General features: G+C 38.4%; 1 protein-coding gene across 50 annotated transcripts in view; it reads left to right on the top strand.

Moving 5' to 3' along the window:
- The window catches only part of SCMH1 (Scm polycomb group protein homolog 1), a 224,161-nt gene that overhangs the window by 170,571 nt on the left and 36,162 nt on the right, over window positions 1-17,428 (top strand). For 40 of the 50 annotated variants that reach the window (XR_015156868.1, XR_015156848.1, XR_015156855.1 and 37 more), the window contains 2 exons: window positions 12,301-12,533; window positions 16,356-16,482. The exons of the other annotated variants lie outside the window; for them this stretch is intronic. Coding sequence is in view for 34 of the 40 variants with exons in the window: in XM_086382096.1 (XP_086238222.1) it covers window positions 12,301-12,533; window positions 16,356-16,482 (360 nt within the window). In the remaining 6 variants the exon portion in view is untranslated. The remainder of the gene's footprint in view (window positions 1-12,300; window positions 12,534-16,355; window positions 16,483-17,428) is intronic. 50 annotated transcript variants of the gene reach the window in all.

Below are 17,428 nucleotides of genomic sequence, written 5' to 3'. Positions count from 1 at the left end.
TTCAATGTCACACCATAAGGGACAGAGCTAGAATTAAATACCAGGTCCCCTGACATCACCTCAATTTTTTTTCCACTAGGATAATTAACTTAGAATATGGCAGGACAGGGCTTCCTGATGGGGAAGACCTCAAAATCCTGGAATCCCTCAGGATAGCTTAAGAAATTCATTATTAAGACACTTTTAAATTAGTATGAAGCTTAATCTCACTGCTAGCTACTCACACATGAATAGCATGCCCTGATTTTTCAGAACTGTTAAGTGTACTTGGTTAGTTTCTTCTGTCTGTATATTTCAAGCCAGAGGGAGCAACTTCTTTGCCATTTGGCATCATGGACTTTTATTTCCAGCCTTTGGGGGGAAAAGAACTGCTTTCTAGCACTTATAAAGCCAATTAAAGCCCATTCAGTTCTTCTCTTATATCTGTTTCCTTTCTTATTTTGCAAACATGTTCTGGGTACCAAGTAAGAACTCAGTCAGCCTCTTTTCTTGTGATGATAGGAATTCAGAAGTAAATCTCTTTTCTCCCTGATCAGCTCAGATTCCGTGCTTGTTACTAGAAATACATGCGGCAGTCTTATGGTTTATAGTAATCAGTAAGTAATGCTCAAAGTTCTCCAAGCCAGGCTTCAACAGTACACTAACCAGGAACTTCCAGATGTTCAAGCTGGTTTTAGGAAAGGCAGAGGAACCCGAGATCAAATTGCCAACATCCCCTGGATCACTGAAAAAGCAAGAGAGTTCCAGAAAAGCGTCTACTTCTGCTTTATTGACTATGCTAAAGGCTTTGACTGTGTGGATCACAACAAACTATGGAAAATTCTTAAGGAGATGGGAATACCAGACCCTCTGATCTGCCTCCTGAGAAATCTGTATGCAGGTCAGGAACCAACAGTTAGAACTGGACATGGAACAATAGACTGCTTCCAAATAGGAAAAGAAGTATGTCAAGGCTGTATATTGTCACTCTGCTTATTTAAGTTATATGCAGAGTACATCATGAGAAACACTGGGCTGGAAGAAGCACAAGCTGGAATCAAGATTGCTGGGAGAAATATCAGTAACCTCAGACATGCAGATGACACCACACTTATGGCAGAAAGCAAAGAACTAAAGAGCCTCTTGATGAAAGTGAAGGAGGAGAGTGAAAAGTTGGCTTAAAACTCAACATTCAGAAAACTAAGAGATCATGGCATCTGGTCCCATCTCTTCATGGCAAAAAATGGGGAAACAATGGAAACTGAGAGACTTTATTTTAGGGGCCTCCAAAATCACTGCAGATGGTGACTACAGCCATGAAATTAAAAGACGCTTGCTCCTTGGAAGAAAAGCTCTGACCAACCTAGACAGCATATTAAAAAGCAGACATTACTTTGCCAACAAGGGTCTGTCTAGTCACAGCTATGGTTTTTCCAGTAGTCATGTATGAATGTGAAGAATTGGACTATAAAGAAAGCTGAGTGCCAAAGAATTGATGTTTTTGAACTGTGGTGTTGGAGAAGACTCTTGAGAGTCCCTTGGACAGCAAGGAGATCCAGCCAGGTCATCCTAAAGGAAATCAGTCCTGAATTGGAAGGACTGATGCTGAAGCTGAAACGCCAATACTTTGGCCACCTGATGGGAAGAATTGACTCATTTGAAAAGACCCTGATGCTGGGAAAGATTGAAGGCAGGAGGAGAAGGGGACAACAGAGGATGAAATGGATGGCATCACTGACTCAATGGACATGAGTTTGAGTAGGCTTCAAGAGTTGGCGGAGGACAGGGAAGCCTGGCGTGCTATATAGCCCATGGGGTCACAAAGAGTCGGACACGACTGAATGACTGAACTGAACTGAATCAGTTTGAACGTTTGCCATGTTCAGTTACTCAAGTTTATGTATAGAATATGTAGAGAGTTGGATTGGGTTTCTTTCTAGTGTATTGGAAAGAGAAGGGAAAGGAAGTGATTATAGATCAATAGTTCTCAAAACTTTTGCTATCAGGAAACTTTTATATCCTTAACCTGAAGGCTTTCTATTTATGTGAATTATCCATGTTAGTACATTAGAAATTAAAGCTTAAGAATGTTTTAGAACATAAGAATATACTGGCACAAATCCCATTAGCTGTCAAAGTGATGATATCACTCTTATAGCATCTGGGAAACTCTTCTGTGAGAGAATGAGAATGAAAAAGGCAAATAATGTTTTAGATCATGAAAATAATTTTGACTTTACAGACCTTCAGAAGAATGTTAAGAACCCCCCAGAGGCTTCCAGACTGAACTTGGAAAACTGCTAACCATATAACATTTTAAAAATCCATTCACCAGTAAGGGACATTTGGGTCATTTCAGAGTTTTCAGTCATTACAAATAATACTCCTGTAAACATTCTTTACTGGCACCCCACTCCAGTACTCTTACTTGGAAAATCCCATGGACAGAGGAGCCTGTTAGGCTGCAATCCATGGGTTCGCTAAGAGTCGGACACGACTGAGCGACTTCACTTTCACTTTTCACTTTCATGCATTGGAAAAGGAAATGGCAGCCCACTCCAGTATTCTTGCCTGGAGAATCCCAGGGACGGGGGAGCCTGGTGGGCTGCCGTCTATGGGGTCGCACAGAGTCGGAAACGACTGAAGTGACTTAGCAAACATTCTTTTACACATATCTCAGTGTACATGTTCAAGAATTTCTCTGGCGTTTATACCTTAGATTGAAACTGCTGAATCCTAGTGTAGATGCATCTTCAGACAGATAATGCCTGCAATGTACCCAGGGGAGTTGTCTTGAAAAATGCTACTGTGAACGTTCTATTACATATCTTTGGTGATCGTACCACTCAGTCCTCTTGGTTATATATTGAAGTGTGAAGTTGTCAGGTGATAGAGTATAAAGCTAAATAATCTTTCAAAATGATTTACAGTCTCACAACATACAGGAGTTCTACTTGCCTCATTTTCCTCAACAATGATAGGTACCATCAGTCTTTTTAATTTTAGCAATTGGTGGAGATTTATATCTTTAGTTTTAACTTTTATTTTCCTGATAACTAATAATATTCAACAACTTTTCATATCCTATTGATATTTATATATTCATTTTTGTGACATGGCTTTTCAAGTCTTCAGTCAGTTCAGTCACTCAGTCATGTCTGACTGTTTGCAACCCATGGACTGCAGCACACCTGTGTTACCATTTTTCAAGTCTTACCCATTTTTAAAATTGGATTATGAAACTTTTGTTATAGATTTTTAGGATTTTTTAAAAATATATTCTGGATATTACTTTCCAGTAATATCCAGACATATGTGTTTTATATATCTTTTTCCACTTCCTGGATTTGTTTTTCACTTTTTGAAAAAGAAATGTTTTCTGTTGGTGAGGAGAAATTTTTTTGTTTTAATGAAGTCATATGTGTCAACCTTTTATATTAATACTGTGTGTTCTGTTTAATAACTCTTTACTTATCCCAGAGGTTTGAAGATATTCCCCTCTGTGTTCTTTGAAAATTTGATGTTTTAACTTAAACATTAATTTTTGTATCTGGAATGAAGTATATGGTTACATATGGATATCTGTTTGACTCCCCACAGTTTTATTGAAGAGTCCATGGTCCCCTTCCCACCCCAGAATTACAGGAGTTCCTTTATTATAAATCAGATGACCGTACTCTGATCTGATCATGAGCTGTGTAGTTTTTACAGTTAACCGGTTCTTGTGGTAACATCATTTATTTTTGGATCTTTACAAATATATTGTCCCACATTGAGGCCCTCTCACTGTGTCTCTTCACCGCCACTGGCGGCAGCTCCCCAAGGTCCCGTGGTGACTGACGCTAATTAATCACAGGACGCCCAGGAGCCAGAGGAGGCCGTCTTGGGAACACCTGGCCCAGAGGGCCAGGCATCCACCATGCTGAGAACTGGCACATCCGCAGTCTTGTGTCTATTTTAAAAGTTGTGTTTTTTCAAGGGAATCTCCCATTTCATAAAAATTTCCTAATTTATTTGCATAAAGTTATGTATAACATCCTGTTACTATCTTCTTAATGTCTGAAAGATCTATGATGAAACCTCCTCTTTTATTCTTGATACTTGTAGATTGTAGGGTGGGGGGTGTATTTCTTAATCAGGCTTGCTGAAGGATTATCTTTTCAAAGGATCAGCCTTTAACTTTGTTAATATCTCTACTGTATGTCCATTTTCTGTTTTCTACTCATCTCTATTGTGTCCTTAATTTTACTTTCTTTGAGTTTAGTTTGCTCTTCTTTGCTTAGCTTTTTGAAGTAGAAGCTTAAATCATTGATACGTAACCTTTCTTTTCTTTTAATATAAACATTTATAGCTGTAGACTTCCCTTTGAGCGCTGATTTAGTTAAATCTCATGTTTGTATATCTCATATTTTCATGAATTTTAAGTTCTAAAAAATTTTTTACTTACATTTTATTTCTTTGATATGAGTTATTTACAAGTATGTGTGTGCTACATGTGTGCTAAGTCGCTTCAGTTGTGTCTAACTCTGTGCGATGCTATGGACTGTAGCCCGCCAGGCTCCTCTGTCCTCGGGATTCTCCAGGCAAGAATACTGGAGTGGGTTGCCATGTCCTTCTCCAGGGGATCTTCCTGACCTGGGATCAAACCTGTGTGTCTTATGTCTCCTGCATTGGCAGGTAGGTTCTTTACCACTAGCATATATGTCACTTAATTTCTTAACACTGGGTCTTTTAATTAATTTATTATTGATTTGTATTTAAATTCCATGTGGTTAGAGAACATATTCTTTATTATTTCAGTTATTTGTGCTTTATTGAGAATTGGTTTTTCACCCAGTACACTACATAAACATTTGAAAAGAATGTGTATTCTATGCTTTTTGGATATAATGTCCTGTATGTGTCAGTTAGGTTGGTTGGTTAACCTGTTATTTGGTTATTTATGTTAATTAGTGGGCTTCCTATGTAGCTCAGCTGGTAAAGAATCCACCTGCAATGCAGGACACCACAGTTCAATTCCTGGGTCAGGAAGATCCCCTGGAGAAGGGATCCTGGAGACACTCCAGGATTCTTGGGCTTCCCTGGTGGCTCAAACAGTATAGAATCTGCCTGCAGTGCGGGAGACCTGGGGTTGGGATCCCTGGTTTGGGAAGATCCCCTGGGGGAGGGCATGGCAACCCACTCCAGTATTCTTGCCTGGAGAATCCCCATGGACAGAGGAACCTGGTGGGCTACAGTCCATGGGGTTGCAAAGAGTCAGACGCGGCTGAGAAACTAAGCACACACACACGTTAATTAGTTATTTATGTTACTAGTTAGTTGATTGTATTATTCAGATATTTTCTATCCTTATTTATATGTTCATGTTCTTTTTTTTAATACTTTATTTAGTTAGTTATTTGGCTGTGCTGGGTCTTAGTTGCAGTACATGGGATCTTTAGTTGCAGCATGCAAGATCTTTTGTTCTAGCATGCGAACTTTTAGTTGTAACATGCAAACTCTTAGGTTGTGGCATGTAGGATCTAGTTCCCTGCTGCTGCTGCTGCTGCTGCTGCTGCTGCTAAGTCACTTCAGCCATGTCTGGTCTGTGCGACCCCATAGACGGCAGGCAGCCCACCAGGCTTCTCCGTCCCTGGGACCAGGGATCAAACCCAGACCCCAAGCGTTGGGAGCACGGAGTCTTAGCCACACCCCTCAAGGTCATCACAGAGCACTGAGCTGCAGCTTCCCACGTCCTCACATTCTTGAATTACCAGTAACTGAGAAATGTGTCAGAAATCTCCAACTCATAATTATGGATTTTCTATTTCTCCTTTTAGTTCTTTAAATTTTGCTTTTATATTTTGTATTATTAGGTCCATATAAACATAAGGTTATTATAGCTTCCTTTTGAATTGACTATCTTTTGCTGTAATTATCATTTCTAAGTAATTTTAGTTTCATTTCCACTTTAACTTGAGTTTTTTTTAATTAAATATAGTTGATGTATAATGTGTTTATTTCAGGTGTGCTACATGGTGATTTGACATTTCATATATTTTTAAATGATCACCATGATGAATCTAGTAACCGTCTATCCCCCTACAAAGCTATTAAAACAGTATTGACTGCACTTCTTACGCTGTATGTTACATCCCCAAGGTCTTGTTTTATTACTGGGGTTTTGTGCCTCTTAATCCCCTTCACCTGTTTTATCGCTCCTCCGCTGCTCTCCTCTCTCTCAATCACTAGTTTGTTCTGTTGTATCTAAGATTCTGTTTCTGTTTGGTTTGTTTTTTAGATTCCACATGTGAGATCATACAGTATTTGTCTTTGTCTGATTTACTTCACTTAGCATACCTTCTAGATTTATCCATGTTGTCACAAGTGGGAAGATTTCTTTTTTCATAGCTGAGTAAATACTCCATTGTATGTGTATACCACATCTTCTTTAGCCATTCATCTATTGGTGGACACTTAGGTTGTTTCCATGTCTTGGCTATTGTAAACAATAATGCTGTGAACATTGGTGTGCATATGCCTTTTTTTTTCTTATATGCCTTTTCAAATTAAGTGTTTTTGTTTTCTTTGGGTAAATACCCAGAAGTTAATTTGCTGGATCATATGGCAGTTCTGTTTTTAATTTTTTTAAGAATGCTGTTTCCCATAGTGACTGCACCAATTTACATTCCCACCAACAGTGAATGAGGTTTCTCTTTTCTCCATATCCTTGCCAACACCTGTTATTTGTTCTTTTTTGAGTAATGGCCATTCTGACAAATGTGAAGTGGTATCTCATTCTGGTTTTGATTTGCATTGCACTGATGATTAGTGATGTTGAGCTTCTTTTCGTGTGTCTGTATGTCTTCTTTGGAAAAATGTCTATTCAGGTCCTCTGCCGATTTGTTAATTAGGTTTTTTTTTTAATGCTGAGTTGTGTATTTGTGTATTTTGGATGTTAACCCCTTATTGGATATATCATTTGCAAATATCTTCTCCCATCCAGTAGACTGCCTTTGCGTTTTGGTGATATGAATTGACTATTTAATCTTGATGAAGTATCCCTTTTTAGTCTAGTTATACTTCCTGCATTAAGACTGTCTTGTCTGATATTAACATAGCCACTTGAACCTTCTTTGGTTAACGTTCATAGGGTATGTATTTTTCCATCTGTTTGTTTTTGTCTTCCTCTATCGTTATATTTTAAGTTTTCTTATATTTCAGTGCTATCTTATAAATAGATATAATTGGGTTCTTGGGAGTTTTGGGGTCTAGTTTGTTTATTTTCTCTTTGTTTATCCAAACCAGTTGTATTTAATGTGATTATTTATTTGTGTTAAAGTCTGTCATTTTGTATTTTGCTTTTTGTTTTTGAGTTCTTACTAGTTTATTTGTTCCTCCTTTCTTGCCTTCTTTGGGATTAATCAAGCATGTTTTATTATTCCATTTCTCTCTCCTTAGCTTTTTTAGTGATGCATTCTTGTTAGAATTTTTTAACTAGATGGAATTGTATATTTTGAACTTACTAAAGTTCATCTTAAGTAAGCACTCGGGCCCCTCCCCAAATAATGCAAAGTTCTTAACAAATTTTGGCTACATTTACCCGACTCCTACCATCCTTTGTGCTATTGCTTTTATGTAATTTACTAATACAGTTGACCCTTAAACAGTGTGTAGCTTAGGGGCAGTGAAATCTGCATATAACTTCACAGTAAGCCCTCCATATCCATGGTTGTACATCTATGGATTAAACCAAACCATGAATCCTGAAGTACTGTAGTACATGTTTATTTTAAAAATTTGCATGCAAATGGATATGCACAGTTAAAATCCATGTTGTTTAAGGGTCAACTGTACATGTACTATAAACCCTACAAGCCATTAAAAAAATATCTTTTCTAAATAGTCAATATTATCTTGTATCTGTCCACATAGTTACCCCTTCTAATGCTCTTCCTTCCTACAGTTGTATTTTTCCATCTGGGATTACTCTTTTTTATCCTGAAGAACTTCCTTTTTATTTCCTGTAGTTTAGGTCTATTAGTGACATTCTTTCAGCTTTGATGTTTCTGAAAATGTTATTTCACCTTTTTAAAAAATTTTTAATTGCATGCAAGAGTCTTTAAATTCTGTTATGTTTTACAGTTTTCAAAAGTTTCACACAGATGATTATAAGAAATCATTTCTTATAATCCCATAGTAGCCCTCTTTTTTCCCTCTACACCTATATTGCCCCTCCTCAGTTCCCTCTCTCTACTGTAAGTCACTAGTTTGTTCTCTTCATCTGGGAATCTGCTTCTTTTTTGTTGTTTTATTCACTAGTTTGTTGTATCTTTTAGATTCCACATATAAGAGATATCTAATACAGTATTTTTCTTTCTCTGTCTGACTTATTTCACTTAGCATAATATCCTCCAAATCTATACATGTTGCTACAAATGGCAAAAGAGAATTCATTCTTTTTTATGGCTCAGTAGTATTCCTGTGTGTGTGTGTGTGTGTGTGTATGTGTATGTGCGCATGTGTGTGTGTGAGACATCTTCTTTATTCTTTCATCTGTTGATGAACACTTAGGTTGCTTTTATACTTTTTCACCTTCATTTTTGAAGAATCAGTTCAGTTCAGTCATTCAGTCATGTCTGACCCTTTGCAACCCCATGAACCGCAGCACACCAGGCCTCCCTGTCCAACACCAACTCCCGGAGTCCACCCAAACCCATGTCCATCGAGTCATTGATGCCATACAACCATCTCATCCTCTGTCGTCCCCTTCTCCTCCTGCCCTCAATCTTTCCCAGCATCAGGGTCTTTTCCAGTGAGTCAGTTCTTCACATCAGGTGGCCAAAGTATTGGAGTTTCAGCTTCAACATCAGTCCTTCCAATGAACACCCAGGACTGATCTCCTTTAGGGTGGACTGGTTGGATCTCCTTGCAGTCCAAGGGACTCTCAAGAGTCTTCTTCAACACCACAGTTCAAAAGCATCAATTCTTCAGTGCTCAGCTTTCTTTATAGTCCAACTCTCACATCCATACATGACCACTGGAAAAACCATAGCCTTGACTAGACGGACCTTTGTTGGCAAAGTAATGTCTCTGCTTTTGAATATGCTGTCTAGGTTGGTCATAACTTTCCTTCCAAGGAGTAAGCGTCTTTTAATTTCATGGCTGCAGTCACTATCTGCAGTGATTTTTCACTGTAGAACTCTGGGTTGGCAGTTTACATATTTTAGCCCTTTAAAACTGTCATTTAACACTATTGCTTCTTACTTTCACAGTTTCTGTTACAAAGTCAATTGCTTCTGTAAAAATAATCCTTTTTTCTTTAACTGCTTTTAAAAATGTATCTTTGTCTTTCATTTCGCTTTATTTTATGTATTTTATTTTCAGCAGTTTCACAGTGATGTGGTTTGGTATAGTTTGGATTTTTTGTGTGTTTTTGCTGCTTGTGGATTGCTGAGCTCTTCTTTCATTAGTCTTCAAGTATAGTTTTTCCTCATTCTCTCTGTCTTCTCTCACAGGGATTATAGTTACTCATATTTTGTATCTATTGACTGTGTCCACGTGTCCCTAATGTTCTAATCTGTTTATCTGGGTTTTTTTCCCTGTATTTTTGCTTCATTTTGCATGTTTTCTGTTGATTTTTCTTCAAATTTTTTAATTCTTCTGCTAGATCTTGTTTACCCTTAAATCCGTCCAATGAATTCTTAATTTTTAATATTGTTTTTATTCTAGTATGTTTGTTTAATTTGTTATGAAGGTTGCAGTTTTCTGTGAGTATTATCTTTTCTTACATTTTTTTCATCTTTTCCTCTACTTTTTAAAACTGTATTACTTACCGTTAGTTTAAAGTCTGTTTCATTATCTGGATCATGAGTTTTCTATTGTCTATATTTTTTCTTGATTATCAGTCACATTGTTCTGACTCTTTATATTTCTGTCTTGCACACACACACACACACACACACACTGGATATTTTATATAAAAGAAGTTTTGAGACTCCAGCTGATATTTTCTATCAGAAAGAATTCTTTCTTTCCTCTTTCCTTTATGCTAATAGGATAAGGGCCTGATCCTCTCAGTTTAATCATGGATTGAACTAGTTCAGATATGAATTTTATCTACGGTTTATATCCATATTCCGAGGCCCTGGGCCCTCGACTGAGAGCCTAATGGGTCTTCATCTTCATAGTCGTGAAAAAGTACAAGAAATTGTCCTGCCTTTGAGAGTTTTGGGGCTTGGTTCTTTGACCTTTCAGTCCTTACAATTTCAAAATAAGGCATTTATCTTGAAGAGGAGATCGGCTATGTTAGAAGTAGACCTCATCCTTCTGGTGGGACCTTGTCTGCTGAAGTCACAAAATTATGGGAATTTTCACTCTGTCTTTTTAGAAGCTTTCAGCCTAGCTTTGCAGCCCCAACATGCAGGCTCAAAACTCAGCAGATGTCCTGTGGGAAAAACAGGCCATATTCATGGACCTCCTCAAATTCCAATCTCATAGCAGCCTCATCAGTTTCTCTTTCCTCCAGTGAAGCTCCTCTGCACAGGCCAAGACTGACCGTTAATTCATGCCCAAATTTGGCAAATGTGCTCAGGAAAGAAAACAGTGTCAGCTACTTAAGAAATCCTCCTCATCCAGGTCTGGAATTCCAGTTCATCTAATCCTCATAATTTCTGTAACAATGCAGTATCTTTTAAAAAATGTATCTGATTTTTTCTAGTTGCTGGATCAGCAGCACCACATAGTCATATCTGTTACATACTACCTGGAAGCACAAGAAACACTGTCTTCTACCTGCCCACTGTAATTACTTTATCAACTTGTCTCCTAAGTTCTACTCTCGTCCCCTCCCCTCCCAGAGCAGCCGGAGTGTTCCCTTTTAAGTCTGCCCTGTCACTCACTTGCTCAAAACTCTCCAGTGGCTTCCCTTCAAGCTTAAGATAAATTTAGGTTCATTTTCAGGGTCTACAAAATCCCACACAGTCTTATTGCTACTTCTTCTCTACCTAATCTCCCACCACTCTCCCCTTTGCTCACTCAATTCCAGCTATACTGATCTTCCTTCCATTTCTCAAAGACAGTAACATGTTCCCATCTCAGAATCTTTGCACTTGTTATAGACCATCTAGTGGATGGCTCTCCCTCAGCCTTCATAAGACTTTGCCTTTATTTCACTTGGGAGCTCTGTGCAGATGTCACCTTCACAAAGAGGACTTTCCTCACCTCTGTGTCTCCTTAACTTGCTGCTTTAGTTTTAATCATGGCATTTACCTAATATTATGTTGTGTCTTTTTTGGCCAATTTTCTGTCTCCCCCACTAGGTGGTAAGCTCCATAAGAGTGGAAACTATGTTTTGTTCACTATTCTACCCCAGGACTTAAAATAATGTATAGCCTGTAGTAAATGCTTAATAACTTTGTGGAATGAATTAGATATTGCTTACCTTGAAGAATTATCAATTAAGGAGATGAATGATCAGAGTAAATTGAAAGTACTCTGCAGACTGTTTTAGAGCAGGTGGAGCACTGATGGAGTTGTCAGACAAGGCCTCAATAAGGTGGTGATTCTGGAGCTGAGTGTCAGAAACTGAGTATTGATATATTCAGATCAGAAAGAACAGAGAATTCAACGTATTTGAACAAACTGGTGTTCAGAAAACAGTGGAGCTACGACATGGGGGTGGGTGATAGGAAATGACATCAGACATATCTAGGAAGCAAGGCAGGGGCAAAATCACAAAGGTCTTTGGATATCAGAATAAAGAATTTGGATATCAGAATAAAGAATTTGGACTTTATCTTAAAGTCCAAATTTTTAAGGTAAGGAAAGATGCTATTAGATGTATATATTTGTATGTATTTCAGTAGTCCTCACTGCAATAATCACACTAAAACTTTAAGTAAATTGATACAGAAAATCCCTGATTTGATTGTCAGAACCCAGTTTCCACACATAAGTCCTTATCCCAACTCCCTGTGTAACCTAGGGAAGGCATCATTTCCTCTTCTGAGCCTCAGGTCTTCATTCTTAGCAGAAGACTGTAAGCTTCTAAGAGCCATTCCATCTCTGAGCCTGTGGTTGTTTATATGCTTGAACTAGGTTCTTTGGGAAGAAACGTGTAATATTTTTCCTACATTAGCCAGAAATAATTAAAACTTCCAATTCTGGCCAATCTAAATTCAGTTCTCCTCTGAGATTTTCTAACTTTTAGGTCAGATGCCAAGAGACTAGCTTCCTGGGATAAAACTATCCAAGCAGAAGTAGCAAGTCTTTTTTTCCCTCTGGCTGGGATGGGGATGCAGGTGGGAGGAGGGAGTGTTAGAATGAGTCTTTTTCTTGCAGTTGTGATTCCAAAGAATCCCTACCCTGCATCCGATGTGAACACTGAGAAGCCCAGCATCCACAGCAGCACCAAAACTGTCTTGGAGCATCAACCAGGGCAGAGGGGTCGTAAACCAGGAAAGAAGCGGGGCCGGACACCCAAGCCCCTAATTCCCCATCCCATCTCTACCCCATCCAAGTCAGCTGAGCCTTTGAAATTCCCAAAGAAGAGGGGTCCCAAACCTGGCAGTAAGGTAGGTAAAAATGTGGGTTTGCCAGCAAGGGATAAATGGTTATAAAGGGATAACTCATCCATATCCATCCATCTTAGAAAGGAATGTGTCTGACTCTATTCTCCACCTCGTGTGTGCTTTTAAGGAGAATCTCCTATATTGTCATCCCTACTTTAGCTACTTAGCTGGGAGTTGGTAATGTTAGAGATAAGATAGTATGGATAAGAAACAAATTTTTACTTTGAAAGTTACATTCATGGGAATTCTGGTCTGATATCTTCAATAGATGAAAGGCTCTGCTCCTAATTGTTACTAACCTACACAAAGTGGATGCCCAGGTATGTGATCAGAAGGAGAAAACTGACACTATAAATGTATTTATTTTTCTGTCCCTATACCTTCTTTAAAAAAAAAAAAAAAAGGAAATTATTGATACTAAGGATCAGGCTGTATACTTGACACCATTACAGATCATATGATATTCACAAAACCCTAGGAGATAAGTAGTGTTAATGTTAAATAGTCAAGTAAATTGAGACTTAGAGATGGGAGATGACTTCCCTATAGTCACACAGCTAATCAATGGCAAAGGCTACAGAGATGGATCTCCAGATCTTCTAGTTCTAAGATCACTGCTGCCCCATCATATATTCACTCACATTTCCCGAGGAAGGTAACACTTAATCTCTGGTGTTGGAAAAAACTTCTGGGTCGAGCTTCACTGAGCACTGTTACTGAAAGTACCGCCTTTTAGTCATGACCAGGTCTCCATGTGTATCTTCCCTCAGAAAACCATTGATATGAAACTTCCTCAGCTGCTTCTCTAAGGCTTCCTTTGGCATCATCTTCTCCAATCACTTCCTAAGTCTCAGAGAATTTCTCTGCAACTCCTTCCCAAACTAGACTACCTGAGTTCCAGTGTGAAAATGATACCCAGTTCTCCTTAGGCATTCCATTCCAATTTCCTAAGTTCTTCTCTAGGTTTGATTGTTTGGGTGGGTTTGTTTTGTTTCTTAGCTCCAGCTGGCCTCAGTCCTTCTAGAATATAAGCTCCTGAAGGTCAAGAACCTAGTCTTCTCTTTTTCTCCTGCCCATGCCCTATATCTCAGTCTCTTAGGAAATGTTCAATATATGCAGGATGGATGGATGGATGGATGGATAGATAGATGATTTTAGTGATGATTTCCAATTGAGAATATCCCTTATTTATTGGTTTTGAATTCTTGATGTCACATCCTGATCCTTCTATGTAATGCATAATACTCCCAATCTGTTATCATTAACCCTTAACCCAGATCCTGATTCATTTTTGTCTCCATTACTCTCTTCTCATTCTCATGTTATGGAGGAGAGGCTGAAGGCTCTAAAAATTCCAAGGCCAAGGAAGTCATGCTTTTGATGATGTGAGGGCACCTTGACAGTTAGATTAAAAAGGGAGAAAACTTGTCCATGAGGTTCCAAAAACCAATAAGACAGAAAGAACCAATAAGCAGAAACTCAAGCAAATAGGCTTTGTCTCAACATAAAAGGAACAGTTAAATCTATTTCAAAATGCAAGTAGTAATCTCCCATCACTAGAGGCATTTCATCAGGTATTTCATCAAGTACCCAGGTACTGATATGGATGTTTTTAAGGAGTGGGATGTAAAAGTATTAGGTAGATAGTTGGATTAAGTAACTTTTAAGATCCTTCAAAGCTAAGAACTATAATTCTATGATTGCTTCAGCTCTGCTTTCAGGAAGTCCTAAACATAGTAACCAAAGTCCTTTTTCTTTCCAGTCCTCTTAAAAGCAATAACTTTCATCTAATACTGTATTTTATGGCCTGGCATTTGACTCCCTAATTCCCCTTCCTGTGATTTTGCCTATTCCTGTAAGTGTATAGGCCTCTACTTAACCCATGACCTGTATATTCATTTTTGAAGCAGAGTGATCTTGTGATAAGAGCATAGGCTTTGAAGCCAGAGAAACTTAGATTTATATCTCATCTCCAGTTGTTACCACTGTGTTGACTTTGAGAAAGCTTTGAGTAAGGCTAAGAGCCCCAATTTTCTCACCAATAGAATGGATAACATATGAATAGATATAATACATGTAAATGCACCTATCTCAATAATGCTTTACATCTTTCTGCTTTTTTCTCCAATATTTGGGAACCAAAACTCACCAGGTTTGTTTCTTCAGGAACCCCCATGAAATCCTACCAACTCAGTAAAGTTGAACTATTTCCTTTCTTTCCTGACTCATTGCTCATTTAGATTTTTACTTGTGGCAATATCAAAAACAGGAGGAAATGTCCATGTCCTATGCATGCTTTGAATGTTATATAAGAGTTTGCATGACTGCTTTGACAGGCAACGCCATCCTGTATATGTGCCTGCTGTCATTGGGCTCTCTCTCTGATACACTCCGAGAAGGCAGTCAGGTTTATACAGCTCCCAGAGTGGACCCTACATGTGACATTTAGTAAAAATGGATTTCTGGATCTCAGTGATGGTTATGTTTTCCTTGCATTCAGAAAGGCTTTTTAGAAAACTGTTTCTTTGAGGAAAAAACAACCTTCTGTGATCTTTCTCCCCCAGAGATTGCCCAGAACAGCATAGAGGAGATACTAGATTTTTCTCAAATCATTATTACTACTCCCATTATTGATATTCTATACTGTATGCTTCATTGAAAGACATTTATGATACTTATCATATGCCAAGTATCATGTCAGAATGGTAAGGAGAATCAGACCCTCAGGGAGCACCAAGCTAATAGGGGACACCAGTATATAAATATATAGCGAAAGTACATTGTAACAAATGCAACCATACAAAGTACAGAAATGGCACAAAAGAGACAGTAACTAGAGGACATCTAGAAAGGCTTCCTGGACAAACAGATATTTATAAGGTAAAAAAAAGGTATTCTAGCAAAACAGATGGTTTATTGTTATAAAGGCAAGGACTAGATAAAACTGCAGGTTTTAGGGAAGTACTATAGTTAGAGATTACTGGAATACAAGGTTTAAGATAAGAAATGGCAGGTAATAAGCCAAAGAGGTAGGTAGAGGAAAGTAGTTTGTGGAATTAGGGGAAGGGATGTTTCCATTTTCAACAGAGAAACAAACTGATGTCAAAGTAGACTTAGGTCGCAGCATTTTTTTTTCCTTTTTTGCTTTTTTTCTGTCTAACTAATAAAAAATCCAGACTTCAGATAATAATACTGAATACATATAAAAGATAGTGAATTAAGCCCTGGCTATACAGAAGCCCAGACTCTTATACATAGATTGAGAGAATATTTACTAAGCATCTACTATTTTTGCAGCTTTGAACAAGAGGCTATTTGGGGGGGAAAAAAAAAATATATATATATATATCATATGATATCACTTATATGTGAAATCTGGGATACAAATGAACTTATTTACAAAATAAACACACTGATATAGAAAACAAACTTACGGCTACCAAAGGGCAAAGTGGGAGAAGAGCTCGGTTGGGAGGTTGGTATTACCAGATGCACACTACTATATATAAAACAGATAAACAACAAGGTCCTGCTGTATAGCACAGGGAACTGTGTTCAATATATCGTAATAACCTGTAATGGAAAAGAATCTGAAAAAGAATACATATGTGTGTTTGCATATATATCTGACTCACTTTACCGTATACCAGAAACTAATACAACATTGTAAATCAGCTATACTTCAATTAAAATAAAAAAGAAAGAACACAGTCCCATCCACAAACGTATTCCAGTTTCATGGGTGCATTGAGTGCTAAGAATAGAGGAATGAGAAGACAAGTTACCTATCATGGGTAGCAAACTTTTCCTCATCCATTTTGACAGAGGAAACCTCGGACTTTGCTGAACCCACCACCCACCTCACCAACAACCAGCACCCCTGAACCGGACACCAGCACTGTACCCCAAGATGCTGCCACCATACCCAGCTCAGCCATGCAGGCCCCCACAGGTAAGAGCAGATCACAGTATTAGCTGCAACAGGCCCCAGGCCCCAGGGTCTGTACTGTCTCTCATACCGTACCAATAATTAGCCCCCTGCTGGGGCACACGCACTTAGTCGTGTCCTACTCTTTCAACTTCATGGACTATAACCCTCCAGTCTCCTCTGTCCATGGAATTTTTCAGGCAAAGATACTGGAGTGTGTTGCCATTTCCTCCTCCAGGGGCTCTTCCCAACCCAGGGATCAAAGCTGCATCTGCCTGCATCTCTGGCGGATTTTTACCCGCAAAGCCATCAGGGTAGCCCAATTAGCCCCCTATCCAAATCTAAACAGAATCTTTAAAAATTTTTAATTTGATATTTGAAATAACTTCAGAGACATCTCCATTCTGTCAAAATGATCCAAGAAACTTCGGTAGATGTTCTGTGAACTTACAGTTGGGGATCTAGGGCTTGGGGGTGGGATGGACATGAAGCCAGCACCAGGAGCTCACTGGCTCAGTTTGTAATTATACCCATCCTTTCCAGTTTGGGATGCTCCCTCCTTAGTGACCCTTTCCAGAACCCTTCCAGCATTATAATTATTCTGCCACCACTCAAATATGTATGACACTGCTCTGGTTTTTTTAATTTTTGACGGTGGCAATTTTTGGTACTGTGAAAGTGTTTTTTATTTTGGACAAATCAGTGCATGTTTGATTCAAAGCAAAATCTGATAACCATAGTGAGTGGGTAATCACTTGGGTTGTGCATATCTGTTCCCATTTCATAAACTATATGAAGGTAATTCTAAAAGAGCTACCCCTTTAGAATAGATGTACAGCCTCCCAGTGGGGTAACTATTGACAAAAAGAACAATATTCATTTTTATGTGTAAATTAAGATACATGTGTGAAAACGTCTTCTTAGGGAAATCTAAGGAACTGGAATGAATGATCCTCATGGAAGTTAAGGT

The sequence above is a fragment of the Bos grunniens genome, chromosome 3, assembly GCF_055505025.1.
Source record: "Bos grunniens cultivar Pamir isolate PY7600 chromosome 3, Bosgru_T2T1.0, whole genome shotgun sequence".
NCBI lineage: Eukaryota > Metazoa > Chordata > Mammalia > Artiodactyla > Bovidae > Bos > Bos grunniens.
This window is presented reverse-complemented; position numbering and strand designations above follow the sequence as displayed.